This window comes from Mesocricetus auratus, unplaced genomic scaffold (assembly GCF_017639785.1).
Source record: "Mesocricetus auratus isolate SY011 unplaced genomic scaffold, BCM_Maur_2.0 Super-Scaffold_4256, whole genome shotgun sequence".
In the NCBI taxonomy this organism is placed as follows: domain Eukaryota; kingdom Metazoa; phylum Chordata; class Mammalia; order Rodentia; family Cricetidae; genus Mesocricetus; species Mesocricetus auratus.
In genome coordinates this window covers 100,976,941-100,990,347 of record NW_024429182.1, presented here as the reverse complement: position 1 = coordinate 100,990,347, position 13,407 = coordinate 100,976,941, and the positions used below count along the sequence as shown (strand labels likewise).

Here is a 13,407-nt window from a genome sequence, read left to right as displayed (position 1 = left end):
AAAGCCAGCAGGCCAGTGTTGGGCTCTCATTATAACTCCAGTTCTCAGGGAAACCTTTTAAGAGCAGACTGATTACACTAGAGCCCTCAGTTTGGAGGAAGAAGTAAAATGATGCTGGTCCTAGATACAATTCCTCCTTCCTAGCCCTTGGTTGCTAATCCATTATAGTGATGCCATGAAATAGGGTATTAAGGAAGAGAATGAAACAGAGTGAACAAACAAGATAAAATAGATATTGTCCACCACAAAGAAGAGATGATTGTGCAAACATGTTAGCAAGAATATTGAAACTGAGGTCCTGGTGCCAAAAGAACATGCAGGCAAGGAATTGTAACAACCTTTGTCATTCAAAGCTTACTCTTTGTCTCTGTCTCTGTCTCTGTCTCTCTGTCTCTGTCTCTCTGTCTGTGTGTGTGTGTGTGTGTGTGTGTGTGTGTGTGTGTTAATAGCCCAGGCTGGACTAGAACACTTGGTGATCCCCCTACTGTCTCCCCAGTGCTAATTACAGGTGTGAGCTACTACACCAAGAGTAATTTTTTTTTTTACATAGGCCAGGCAGACTTTGAATTCCCAATCATCCTGCCTTGGCCTCCTGAGCATTATCTTGGCTGGTTCCTATTCAAATTCTAGTTCCTATTCAAATTCTAGTGGCTTGATCATAACATGAGAAAGAAGATCAGCTGACCTTGCACCTTGAACAGTCTTGCCCCTTTGGACTCAAGACAAACCTTGCATTACTTACTTTGCTTGTTGTTGTTGTTGTTGTTGTTGTTGGGTATCCACCAGAGAAGACTACTTGGACATGGGTTTAAGTCCATAGAAAGTCTTTGTAGCTGACTGGAGACTACACTGGAATCCCAGTGTAGCCCTGAGCCTTTCTCAGGATGTAATTTTAAGGACAAAACCATATCCTAGATTGATATAGCAAGACATATTAGCCAAAAGCAGAATTACATAAGCCAAAAAGTAAGGTTAGTATATTTAGAGACTTTCCCAGAACTATGGACTTTGATGAATTACGTCTTTCTTTTCATTTTGGCAGGCGATGATGTCTATGTGCCAAGTTTATGGCTTGAATGGAACTTCTATCATGGTATAAATTATGCTAAGGTATGGGGGACTACTAAGACTCGGGGGGGCTGTTATAGCTGTGACCAAATGCCTGGCAAGAGGCAACATAAGAAAGGAACAGCTTGGGGCTGGAGAGATGACTCAGAGGTTAAGAGCACTGACTGCCCTTCCAAAGGTCCTGAGTTCAATTCCCAGCAACCACATGGTGGCTCACAATCATCTATAATGAAATCTGGTGCCCTCTTCTCAGACATACATGCAGGCAGAATATTGTATGCATAATAAATAAATAAATCTAAAAAAGAAAGGAGAATCTTTTTTTGGCTCAAAGTTTGAGGACACACAGTTCATCATGGTAAGGAAGGCAGGTATTCAAGGTAGCCCGTCAAGTTTCATCCACAGTCAGGGAACAGAAAGATAAATGCTGGTATTCGGCACACTTTTCCCTTTTAAATCAGTTGGGACCCAGTGAAAAATGCTGTCTAATTCGGGGTATTTTTCCTCCTCCGTTAACCTCTGTGGAAAAGCCCTCATAGACAAGCCTAGAGGTATATCTCCTAGGTAATTCTAAATCCTGTCAAACTGTCAGTAAAGATTAATTATCACAGACACTGAACATCGGCAATGCAGCTATGCTAAAGTCCTGCTAAAAATGCTTCATGCTGTCCCTGCTTCCTATAGAAAAAAAGCCCCAGAGCGATGGGAATGTAGTTCAATGATAGAACATTTAATAGGGATGCCAAGGCCCTGGATTCTAACACAAAATGCATGATCACTTGTGTGCAACAAGCACACACACACACACGATTCAGAAATTCAGATACACCTGAGTGTGGTGGCACACCCCTGTAATGCCAGCACTCAGGAAGCTAAGACAGCTACCACTGCATAGTAAGATCCTTGTTCCAAAGCAAAACAAAAAGAAATGAAAGCACAAAGGAGGGAGGGAATGAGAGAAAGAAGGAATAAATAAACATTTCTTTCAGAGACAATAAACCTAGTTAAGGAAGTGGGTTTGAATATGCAATAGACACACACAAGATGCAAACATTTCCCTACATGGGAGCTGTTTTAGTTTGGGTTACTACTGCTATGATAGAACACCTTGATCAAAACAGCTTAGGGAGGAAAGGGTTTATTTGTCTTACACTTCTACATCAGAGTCCATCATTAAAGGAAGTCAAGACAGAACTCAAGCAGGGCAGGAACCTGGAGGCAGGAGCTAATGTAAAGGCTATGGATGGGTACTGCTTAGTGGCTTGCTCTCCAAGGCTTACTCAGTCTGCTTTCTTATAGAACCCAGGACCACTGGCTCAGAGATGCCCCACCTATAATGGACCTCCCACATCAATCTAATTAAGAAAATACCCTACAGGCTTGCCTGCCTATCTTATGAAGGCATTTTTTTTAAATTTTTGGTTTTTAGGGACAGGGTTTCTTTGTGTAGCCTTAGCTGTCCTGGAACTTGCTCTGTAGACCAGGCTGGCCTTGAACTCACAGAGATCAGCCTGCCTCTTCCTCCGGAGTGCTAGGATTAAAAACATGTACGACCACCGACTTTAGAGGCCTTTTCTCAATTGAGGCTGCCTCCTCTCTGATGACTATAGCTTGTGTCAAATTGACATAATGCTATCCAACACAAGGACTGAACACAGAAAAAGTGGTAAGATTTTCCCTCTTGTACGCTAGGCTCGCACTCCACCACTGAGCCACAGCCCTAGTCAATACTGATGGGATTTAGTGCATAAGCCAGAGAAGACAAAAAGGAATTATTCAATATCCAGGTTCTAAGGAATTAAAGAAGGGTCAGAAAAAATTCAGGTGTTCTTGAATAAAAAGCACAATTAGGGGGCTAGAGAGATGGCTCAATGGTTAAGAAGACTGGATACCCTTCCAGAGGACCTGGTTTCAGTTCCCAGCATGCACTCGGAAGCTCACAACCATAATCATCTGTAATTCCAGTTCCAGAGAATCCGACACTTTCTCGTCTCTGTGGGCACTGCAAGCACATCCCGAGTATGCATACAGGCAGGCAAAACATCTATACACATAAGATAAAAATAAATACGTCTTTATAAAAAAAAAACACGCCGGGCGGTGGTAGCGCACGCCTTTAATCCCAGCACTCAGGAGGCAGAGGCAGGTGGATCTCTGTAAATTCAAGACCAGCCTGGTCTACAAGAGCTACTTCCAGGACAGCCACAGAGAAACCCTGTCTCAAAAAAAAAAAAAAAGAAAAAAGAAAGAAAGAAAGAAAGAAATCACATGAGTTATCCTGCTATGGCAGTAACGCTTGCAAACCCAGCACTTGGAAGGCAGAGGCAGATGATTGCTGTAACTTTGAGGTCAGCTTGACCTACAAGTTCGTTGCAGATAGCAAGTTCCAAACTAGCTGAGGCTTCATAGTGAGACCCTGCCTTGAAGGAAAAGAAGAAAAAAAGAAGAGGAGGAGGAAGAGAAAGGGAGAAGACTCGTGAGATTGGCCAGTTTTGGTGGTTTACATGACTGTAATTGAAGCTTGGGGCTGAGGGAAGAGGATGGAGAGTTCAAGGCTAACCTAGGTAATATCCCTGTTTCAATAGACAAAAACATAAAGAACCAGGAGCTAGAATCCCAAGTTGGCTTATCTTTGAAATTATTTCTTAACCAAGCAGGTAGATGTAATGATAAGCTACCTGGAGGCCAACCAGTCACCTACAATGAAGCATGAGGTTGCTGGTGGGGATTAGAATGAGGTGTGCTTGGAGAACAGCAAGGAGAGAGGATTACTTGAGTCCAGGAGTTTAAGATTAACCTGGGCAACACAGAGAGACTCCTTTCAAAAAGAAGAACACTATCGTAGTGAGTGACATATCAAATTGAACAGGTGTGCGAGGGAGGTAAACGGGGATATTTGATATCTTTCTCTAAGTGGATAATATTGAAAAAATCATGAATTCAGTTTTAGATATAACACGTGGGAGGTTTGTCGTAATCACCAGAACCTGTGAATGTCATTTACTTGGTAAACTAAGGCAGAAGGATTGAAAGTTGAAGGACAGCCTGGGATCCAGGGTGAGTTTGATATATATATATGTATATATTGACATATATTAATATATATATAACTCTGCCTCAAAATACATAAAATAAACAAATATTTAAAATGCTTATAAGTGCAGGGATGTAGCTCATTACTAGATGTGTGAAGCCCTGGGAATTCAATCTCCAAGATGAGGTGAGATGTAAAAGAAGAGAGAAGAGGAAGGAGGAGAGAAAGGGGGAGGGGAGGGGAAGGAAGGGAAGGGGAGAGAGGCAAGGAGGCTGGGAAGGAACCCACCCATGAGATGTCAGACAGTTGGAAATAAGAATCCGGGAGAAAGAAGGCTGGGTTTGAGGTATAAAACTGAGCATCATAAATATATAGGTGGTATATGAAGCTGCGAGTGAGGCATAAATTCCTATTAATGTTTTGCCATGCATTAGTGAGGCATTTAATTTCTCTGACCCATTACTGGGCATTTATTCTTTCTTGGCACCATCTCAAGCATCTCTCTCTGTCTCTGTCTCTCTCTCTGTCTCTGTCTCTCTCTGTCTCTGTCTCTCTGTCTCTGTCTCTCTGTCTCTGTCTGTCTCTCTGTCTCTGTCTCCTCTCTCTCTCTCTCTCTCTCTCTCTCTCTCTCTCCCTCCCTCGTGTGTGTGTGTGTGTGTGTGTGTGTGTGTGTGTGTGTGTCCCACCACTGCCTTTAGTCTTTAGTCCCAGCACCCCAGAGGCAGAGGTACAAAGGTTTCTGTGAGTTCCAAGCCAGCCAGAGATTCATTGTGAATGAACTAACCACAAGAAAAACGTGGTCAGTGCTAGACTTTGGCCTCCTGCTTGGAGCAGGTGCCGTACAGAGAGCCTAGCAAAGCGCTACTAGCATCAGAAAGGTTTTCAGCTCTGTATCTCTGCTCAGACCATTCAGTACCTGGACTTAACTTCCGGTTCCGAGGGGCGTTTCAGTATTCTTTCTCTCGAGAACTTTCATCCTAGTAAGTAACGGGGGTTTTTCTCACGTTGTTATCTCCAACTCAAAATCACGACCCAAAGCAGCCGGCCAGCCACTACTTGAATGGAAGTACGTACTAACAACAACCAGAATGAATGAACGAACGAACGAACGAACGAACGAGCGAACGAACGAGCGAACGAACAAACAAATAACTGTCACCCTAGAAGTCCGCGCAGGCGCAGCTGAGTCATCTCTGTCTAAAACAACGGAGCCTGGGCGGGAGGTTTAAATGCTGGCGCGCTCTCCTGCCAAAGCCTAGAGAATTCGGCGTATGCGCAGAGCTCGCCGGCACCGCCTCTAAAGGTCTTACTCGCATGCGCAGCATCCCGGAAGTGACGGGACTCCAGGAATGGCGGCGTTCTCTCTTGCTGCTAGTGGTGGCCACTGGTTCTCGGCTTTGGCTCTCGGGGTGACTCTCCTCAAATGCCTCCTCATCCCCACCTAGTAAGGACCTGTAGAGCCAGGGGCTGGGCGGGGAGGCCCCGCGGCCGGCAGGGTGGGCGAGACCTGTATGGATGTTCTGGGCATGAGGAAGAAAGACCATGTGTTTTCTTCGCCTTTGTAAGCTTTTTATCACACCGCTTGATAACTTAACCTGAGAGCTAGAATATAGCTATGTCTGTCCAGGATGAGTCCTTACGCTAATTTAGGGCAAGCCACTTTCAAGTTTCTTAGGGTCGGGGTCCTCATCCTTCAAATGCAATAACCCCAACTCCACCTGTCAGTCTTTCGAACAGTAAGACCTGCTGCTTAAAGGACCAGGCGCTTTTCTAAATCCTGAAGATGGTTGGGACCTCATCTTCCCTGGACGTGGGAGAGGCAAACTTCAGACTCTTCAAGATGTATAAAGGAGACAGTAACTGACAGCAGAGCTTTTACTCTTCTTTTAGGGGGTGATGTTTGAGTTTATATCCCCAGTATGAAAAAGAACAACCAATCTGAAAAAGTTCAGGCGTAGGAAAGACTAAGTCCAAAAGCCCTGTAGTAGGAAAGAGCTCGGGATCCTAAGCTCAGAAAGTTGTCATTGTAGTTAAAAGCTGAAAAAGAAGAAAAGTGGCACAGGGCAACATACCCAGGATGAGATCTCCCAGGGCTGGGGAAAACATGTAGACTTGTGTAAAACAAAGAAAATGAGTGTACAGCCAAACTAAAAGCACAGGAACCAGCACTTAGTTGTGTAAATACAGAGTGAAGGGCTAACAGGCCCAAGCGTGGCAAACACATTGCATACCAAGTACAGTCATGTATCATTTGGTGACAGTGTTTTTGTCGCTGATAGACTACATATACAATGACAGTCCTGTAAGATTATGGGGTTTCTTTTTCCGTAAGATTTATTTTATTTGTGTGTTTGCATGCCACATTTGTGGGGCTCCCTTTGAGGCCAGAAGAGGGTATTAGATTCCTTGGAGCTGAAGTTACAGGATGTTGTGAGCAGCCCAGTGTGGATCCTATGTAAGAGCAACACGTCCTTGTAGCTTCTGAGCCATCTCTCCAGACCAAGAATTTCCTGTGATGCCATAACTTTCTTAGTTTCTGTAACTTCTCTGTAATGGGTGCACAAATTGCTTAAGGTTGCATTTTTCCAGAAAGTGCCCTGACTTTGAGCAAACACATCACTGTAGTTACTTGCTATTTGACATCTTGTTTCTAGTCGTAGTTTTTTCCCCAAATACTTTCAAAAAATTGTAATTACTTTCATTCTTTTTCTTCATTAATTAGAAAAATTAACTGCTGATACTGCAAAACTAACCTTCACATTCCGAATATTTATAGCCATTCATTCGTATATCACCATTGAATGAGGAAGAAATACCTATACTTATATGAAAAAGTTTTGTTTTGTTTTGTTTTGAGACAAGGTCTCACTGTCCTAGGCTGGCTTTGGACATTCAGCAATCCTCCTGCCTCTGCTTCTTGAGTGTTATGATTATATATGTGTTTTTGATTTGTTGCTGCTGCTAGTTTTGAGACAGGTCTTACCATGTAGCCCAGGCTGGCCTCAAATTGGAGATCACTCTGCCTCAGCCACCATTTGGGTGCTGGGTATTGACCTCAGGTCCTCTGGAAGAGCAGTGAACACCTCTCCAGCCCCCCTACTTTATTCCAAGCACTAGACTAAATCAGAGCACCAAGGAGAAAAAGGGTTTCTGATTGCTTACAGTAGAGATGGGGAAACTCACAACTTAATGAAAGGTTTTGGTTACCAAAGTAATTTGGAGACTACTCATCTCCAAATCTGACTAAAATGATGTCAGAATAGTATGAATTAAATCCAAATATGGCAGCCCATGTCTGTAATTCCATAACTCAGGAGACCAAGGTCAGAGCATCATGCATTAGAGGCCAGCCTGGACTACATTGCAAACCCTTTTCTCAAATAATAACATAAATTGTAAGTGTGATAAAGGATATTGTTAACGAACAGCATTCCACAGTTTGAAAGCAGGTGGTAGAATGATAACTGATTTATCAGGCAGAGGAATCTTTAAGCTGGGTATATGCATAATTCCACCACTTAGGATGTAGAGGCTGAAAATCAAGAACTCATGGCCAGGGCAAAGGCACTTTCAGACAAGCCTAACAGCCTGAGCTGATCCCCCAGAAACTACTTTGTGAGAGGAGAGAACAAACTCTCCCAAGCTGTTCCCTTTATCTGCATACACACTCGAGCACAAACACACAGACTCATGTGTACATGAGTGCACACAGGCCACAGCTTGCTCCGTTCCTGTACACAGAATAAATAAATGTAAAAAATAGAAAAGCCAGCCTGGATTACATGTCTTAGTTTTGTCTAGTGGGGCTGGTGTGGTTCAATACACAAAACCACCTATATATTAATTGATGTTAATTCAAGAGAGTTTCCGAGGCGGGTAGTGTAGTCCATGTTAGAGCGTGGTCTAAATGAAACAAGAGCTGGATATGGTGGCTCATATCAATAATCGCAACACTCTGAAAGCAAAGGCAAGAAGATTGATGTAAATTCAGGGCCTGGTCTATGAAGGAAATTCAACACCAGGCAGGACTATGTAACAACAAAAAAGTCATTGGACTCCTGAGATGCCCAGTGGGTAAAGGACCCCTAATGGCAGCTGGGCATTGTGGATGGCACACGCCTTTAATCCCAGCACTCGGGAGGCAGAGGCAGGTGGATCTTTGTGAGTTCGAGACCAGCCTGGTCTACAGAACTAGTTCCAGGACAGCCTCCAAGACAATACAGAGAAACCCTGTCTCAGGGAAAAAAAAAAAAAAGGACCCCTAATGGCAAGTTTAACAATCTGAATTTCACCCTCAAGACACACATAATAGAAGGAGAGGGCCAGCTGCCATTCATTGTCCTCTGACTTTCACACATGTACCTACACTCAAAATAATATAAATGTGATTTTAAATGTTTGAAGCCCCTCCTTTGTAAGCCTTTTTCTGGATTATGGATTTTGTTAGAGTTGCTTGTAAGAAAGAGAAAGTCACTTTTGTGCAGTGGTCTGAGAACCCATTTTGTGTCAGCCCTTGGATATCTCAGACCCCTATACAAACTCCTAGATCCCCCAACAACATAGAGGGAGGCCTGACCTCTTAATAAGTGAGATAGATGTATAATGACCTTGTGCATGTGTGCATGCTATGTTGTTTTATGCGATATGAGATACAACTGTTTCAAAATCTCACTTTGTTCTGTAATTGCCTTGTTTAGCCATTCCACAGATTTTGAAGTACACCGAAATTGGCTTGCTATTACTCACAGTTTGCCAGTATCTCAGTGGTACTATGAGGTAAGTTTTATTTTCACCTTTAAGATTATATGTAAGCTGCCAGGCCTTCATAGCTCACACCTTTAATCCCAGAACTCAGGAGGCAGAGGCAGGCAGCTCTCTGTGAGTTCAAGGCCAGCCTGGTCTACAGAGTGAGTTCTAGGACAGCCAGAGCTACACAGAGAAACCCTGTCTTGAAAAAAAAAAAAAGCAACAAAAAGATTTTATGTAAGCCAGCATTGCAGCACATGCCTGTAATCTCAGCACTGCAGATGTTAAGGCAAAGAGATCAAGACTCAAGGCCAGCCTGGACTATATAGCCAGACACTATCTCAAAAGTGAAACAACAGCAAAAGAAATGCTGTGTAGAATCTCTATAGCTGTTAAATCCGATTTTCAGGACTGGGAATGTGGCCCAGTGTAAAGCACTTTCCTGTTGTGCACCAGGCCCTATCGTGGATCTCCAGCTCTGTGCAAAGAGAAAGATCTGTTAACTGCCAGGCAAACGGGCCGCTCTAGGCCAGGGAGACAGCCTGTAGCCAAGTCTAACAACCTGACAATGGTGGAAGGAGGGAGCCTGTCTGCAGGTTGGCTTCCACATGCATTCCGTGGTGTGGACACACTATTAATTTTTTTTAAATAGAAAACTATTCTCTCACCTTCACATGTGCACTGTGATACACACACACACACAAAAGGAAAAATATTAAAGATTTATTTTTTAGCTATGTGCATATACATGGAAGGGTGTGTGTTCATGAGTGCAGGTTCCTGTGGAGGCCTGATGCTTTAGATCCCCCCTGGAGCTAGAGTTACAAACAGTTGTGAGCCACCTGTGTAGATGCTGGGAATTGATCTTGGGTCCTCTCATAGAGTAGCAAGAGCTCTTAAGAGCTATCTCTCTATCCCCAACAAAAGGAATTAAAGATTATCTTATGAGTGGTTTGCCTGTATGCATGTGCACCATGTAGATGCCTGGTGGCCAGAGGAAGGCAATGTATCTCCTGGAATGAGTTACAGAGGATTGTGAGCCACCATGTGGATAATGAGAACTGAACCTAGACCCTTTACTAGAGTAGTAGCAAGTGTTCTTAACTGCTGAACCTTCTCTTCCACCCCCAAAGAATTTTTTTTTTTGTTGATTTCAGGAAGGTATTTTTCCAGAACTGAGGAGATGGTTCAGTTAGTAAAGTACTCATTACATAATCATGAAGACCTAAATTAAGGTGGCCAGCACCCACATAAGAGGCTGGGTGTATTGGCATGCATCTGTAATTTCAATGCCTGGGAGGCAGAGGCAGGCACATCTATAAAGTCCGCTGGCTGGTGAGTCTAGCTAGCCAAATTGGTGAGCCCCAAGTTTAGTGAAGGATCCTGTCTCAAAAACTAAAGTGGAGAGCAGTGTCTAGCCTCCACATACATTTCATGGATAGGCATTCCTGCAAGCACACAACTAAAAACAGGATGGTATTATTCTGGGTTTTACAGGGTTGCATTTAAGATTTTTATTTTTACTCATGCATGTGCATGGATTTGTGTGTGTAAGTAGATGCCTACAGAGACCAGAAGTGGGCATCAGATCTTCAGGAGCTGAAGTTATGGGCAGTTGTGAGCCTCTTTACATAACATAAGTGTTGAGAACTAAACTCAGGTCCTCTACAAGAACAGTATGCACTCTTAACCACTGAGTCATCTCTCTCTGACCTCTTTTTGGTTTTTTAAGTTCGATTCATGTAGCCCAGGCGTTAGCTGAGGATGGGCCTATATATATATATATATATATATATATATATATATATATATATATATATATACACACACAGTACTGGAGATCCCTTCTGCCTACAGACAAGCACTCTATGAACTGAGCTATATCCTCAGCTGGTTTTGCTTCCCCAAGTCTGGGTAGTCCTAAAACACAGTTGTCCCAAGGGACTGAACTTATGTTTATATACAACACTGTAAATATCTCATAGAAGTGCTGGGGAACTTTAATTGACTGTTTTGCTTGAGGTATCTTGGTTTGCATGTGTGGATACCAACTAGGAAAAGTACTATGTAGGCTAGTAGTCTAGAGCTTGGGCTGTGGTTTCAGATGGTTTGACAGCTCTCCTACTTAATGACCAAGATGAGTAATATGTGTCTCCAATTATGAAGTGACACTAATTAAGATGAAACAAATGGGAAGCACTTAGTGCAATATAAGTACTCAGAATGAGTTAATTATTAGCATTATATTATGAAAGGGCAGTCCTCTGCTTTGCCATCTCCTTTCTCTCTGACTGTTCCTTAGTCTCCTTTGCTTACTTTCATGCCTCTTAAGAAACTGGCACTCTCAGGCTCCGTTGTTCTCCTTTCCCTTTGAATTCTCTTGTTCTCCCTAGGTGTTTTCACTTCCTCCTACTTCCACTACCGTTATCCTAGGGCCCCTCTCCCTGTGCTGAGACGTCTCCTGAGTCTGCTTACTTTACACAGAAGAGGTTCATATAAGAGATGCTGGTGCTTTCTTGTTCTTTCTGCCAACAAGGCAGGAAACTAACAAACCAAAGTGCAGCGGTGTGGCAAGGAGGCTCAGCAGGAGATAGCCTGGACAGGGTGGAGCGGTCCAGGGAGTGTCTTTATGCCATTTGTAAATGGGATTAAAGTCTAAATTAACAGTAGAGATTTTAGAACTTTCCTAAACATTTTTATTGTCCCTATCAGCAAGAAATCATTTCTGAGTATGTTCTGTTGAATATGTCTATGTAAGTTACAAAACCACTACTCTGTTGATATGTTTAAATAGTAATTTTAAAAATGAGACTGTAAATAGAACTTGGAGTTTTCTTTCCTCAGTTCAGTGAGTCATTTTGCTTTGCTTACATCCTACATTGGAGACTTGGGATTAGAGAGGAATTCTATACTACATCATAACTGTAGAAGTCAATGAGTGGGTTCATTAGAGACAGAGAGCCTCTGGATTTACCTGTGACTAAAGTGTCCGTATTTTGTACCTGCAGGGGTTGTGAATAGGTCATGACTTCTCCAGACCTAGCAGTTGTCTGTCATTCATTCATGTAAGCAGAGGTCTAGACTGGGAATGTGGCTAAGTGTGATAATGCTTGCCTAAATCCAACCTCCAGGACTTCAAAAAAGAAAGAAAGAAAATGAGCAGAGATCAAACAAGCATTTTGTCCTGAGTCTTACCTTGGTTTATTTATCTTTTAATCACAGAGAGACTTTGAACCAGTTATTATCCAGAGAGCCTATACTGGACTTGTAGAGAAAGAAGTTTCCATTGAGAAGAGTAACAGGAGCCAGGCGTTGATGGCACACGTCTTTAATCCCAGCACTCAGAAGGCAGAGGCAGGCAAATCTTTGTGAGTTTGAGGCCAGCCTGTTCTACAAGAGCTAGTTCCAGGACAGGCGTACAAAGCTGCACAGAGAAACCCTGTCTGGAAAAACCAAAAAAAAAAAAAAAAAAAAAAAAGAAAGAAAGAAAGAAAAAAGAAAAAAAAAGGCTGCTGGAGAATTAGCTCTGGTTAAGAGTACTTGTTCTTACAGAGAAACAGTTAGATCCCAGCTCTTACATAGTGACTTAAACTATCTGTCCCAGGGGAATCTGGTGCCTAGCACTTGATACATGGCCAAGAAATCTCAGGCTGGCCTGAAACTCAAAATTCTCTGGCCTCACCCTTCTTAATGCTGGGATTATAGGTGTGTATCATGTTCGTCATCTTCTAGTTCTCCTTCCATACAAATAACTCTGTATAGTTAAGACACTTTAAGTGCAACTTTTTTCATTTTACTTTTTTAAAGATCTGAGAGTGAACAATTTTAAGTGTTTATAACTTGTTTAGTTATGGTGTGTTTTAATTTTGACTTTTTTTTTTTTATCACAGGCGACTTCAGAATGGACCTTGGATTACCCCCCTTTTTTTGCATGGTTTGAATACGTCCTATCACATATTGCCCAATACTTTGATCAAGAGATGCTTAATATCCATAACCTGAACTACTGCAGCTCAAGAACATTGCTTTTCCAGAGGTTTTCTGTCATCTTGACAGATGTACTCTTCATTTATGCTGTTCACGAGTAAGTGGCAGATGTCATGCTGTATGGACTTTTGTTTGTGTGGAAGATATTGAGAAATTGTAGTATTGCTGCTGATTTACAGGAAACACAACTCTGTTCATATAATAGCAAATCCTGAACCAGCAAAACCCAGGTTGAGTTTTAAAGTGCCTGAGAGTAATTACAGGGAGCAGTCTTGAGAGGTTTTGTGAAAAAATATGGATAAGTTAGGGTTTGGGGTGACTGTATGAGAAGATTCTGTGAGTATTGTTGAAAGAACAAATCCAGATAGCATTCCAGGACCAGTTCTCTCACAAAGGATAACTCCACATGCCTTCCTTTCCTTGGCCACTCCCAAACACTTTTGTGGGACACATAACTACACGTAGTACATACACATTTATACACACATATCCATTGTGCTTTACCAAAGTCTGCTCTTAGGTAGTTTCATTCCAGTAAACTCAGATTATCTTATGGTTGGCTAGAGAGATGA

The 13,407-nt window shown here is 42.5% G+C and overlaps 1 protein-coding gene and 1 long non-coding RNA gene across 3 annotated transcripts in view; one reads left to right on the top strand and one right to left on the bottom strand.

Moving 5' to 3' along the window:
• LOC121132879 overlaps positions 1-5,342 on the bottom strand; it is a 38,191-nt gene extending 32,849 nt beyond the window's left edge. The window contains exon 1 of the long non-coding RNA XR_005869586.1: positions 5,019-5,342. This is a non-coding gene — a long non-coding RNA (uncharacterized LOC121132879). The remainder of the gene's footprint in view (positions 1-5,018) is intronic.
• The window catches only part of Alg8 (ALG8 alpha-1,3-glucosyltransferase), a 33,106-nt gene that overhangs the window by 5,226 nt on the left and 14,473 nt on the right, over positions 1-13,407 (top strand). The window contains exons 2-4 of one of the 2 annotated variants that reach the window (XM_040728333.1): positions 1,043-1,110; positions 8,800-8,878; positions 12,739-12,932. In XM_040728333.1, the coding sequence (XP_040584267.1) occupies positions 1,103-1,110; positions 8,800-8,878; positions 12,739-12,932 (281 nt within the window). In that variant the 5' untranslated portion in view covers positions 1,043-1,102. Of the gene's footprint in view, positions 1-1,042; positions 1,111-5,402; positions 5,547-8,799; positions 8,879-12,738; positions 12,933-13,407 lie in introns of those variants that run through there. The other variant, XM_005073942.4, reaches the window with a different exon arrangement.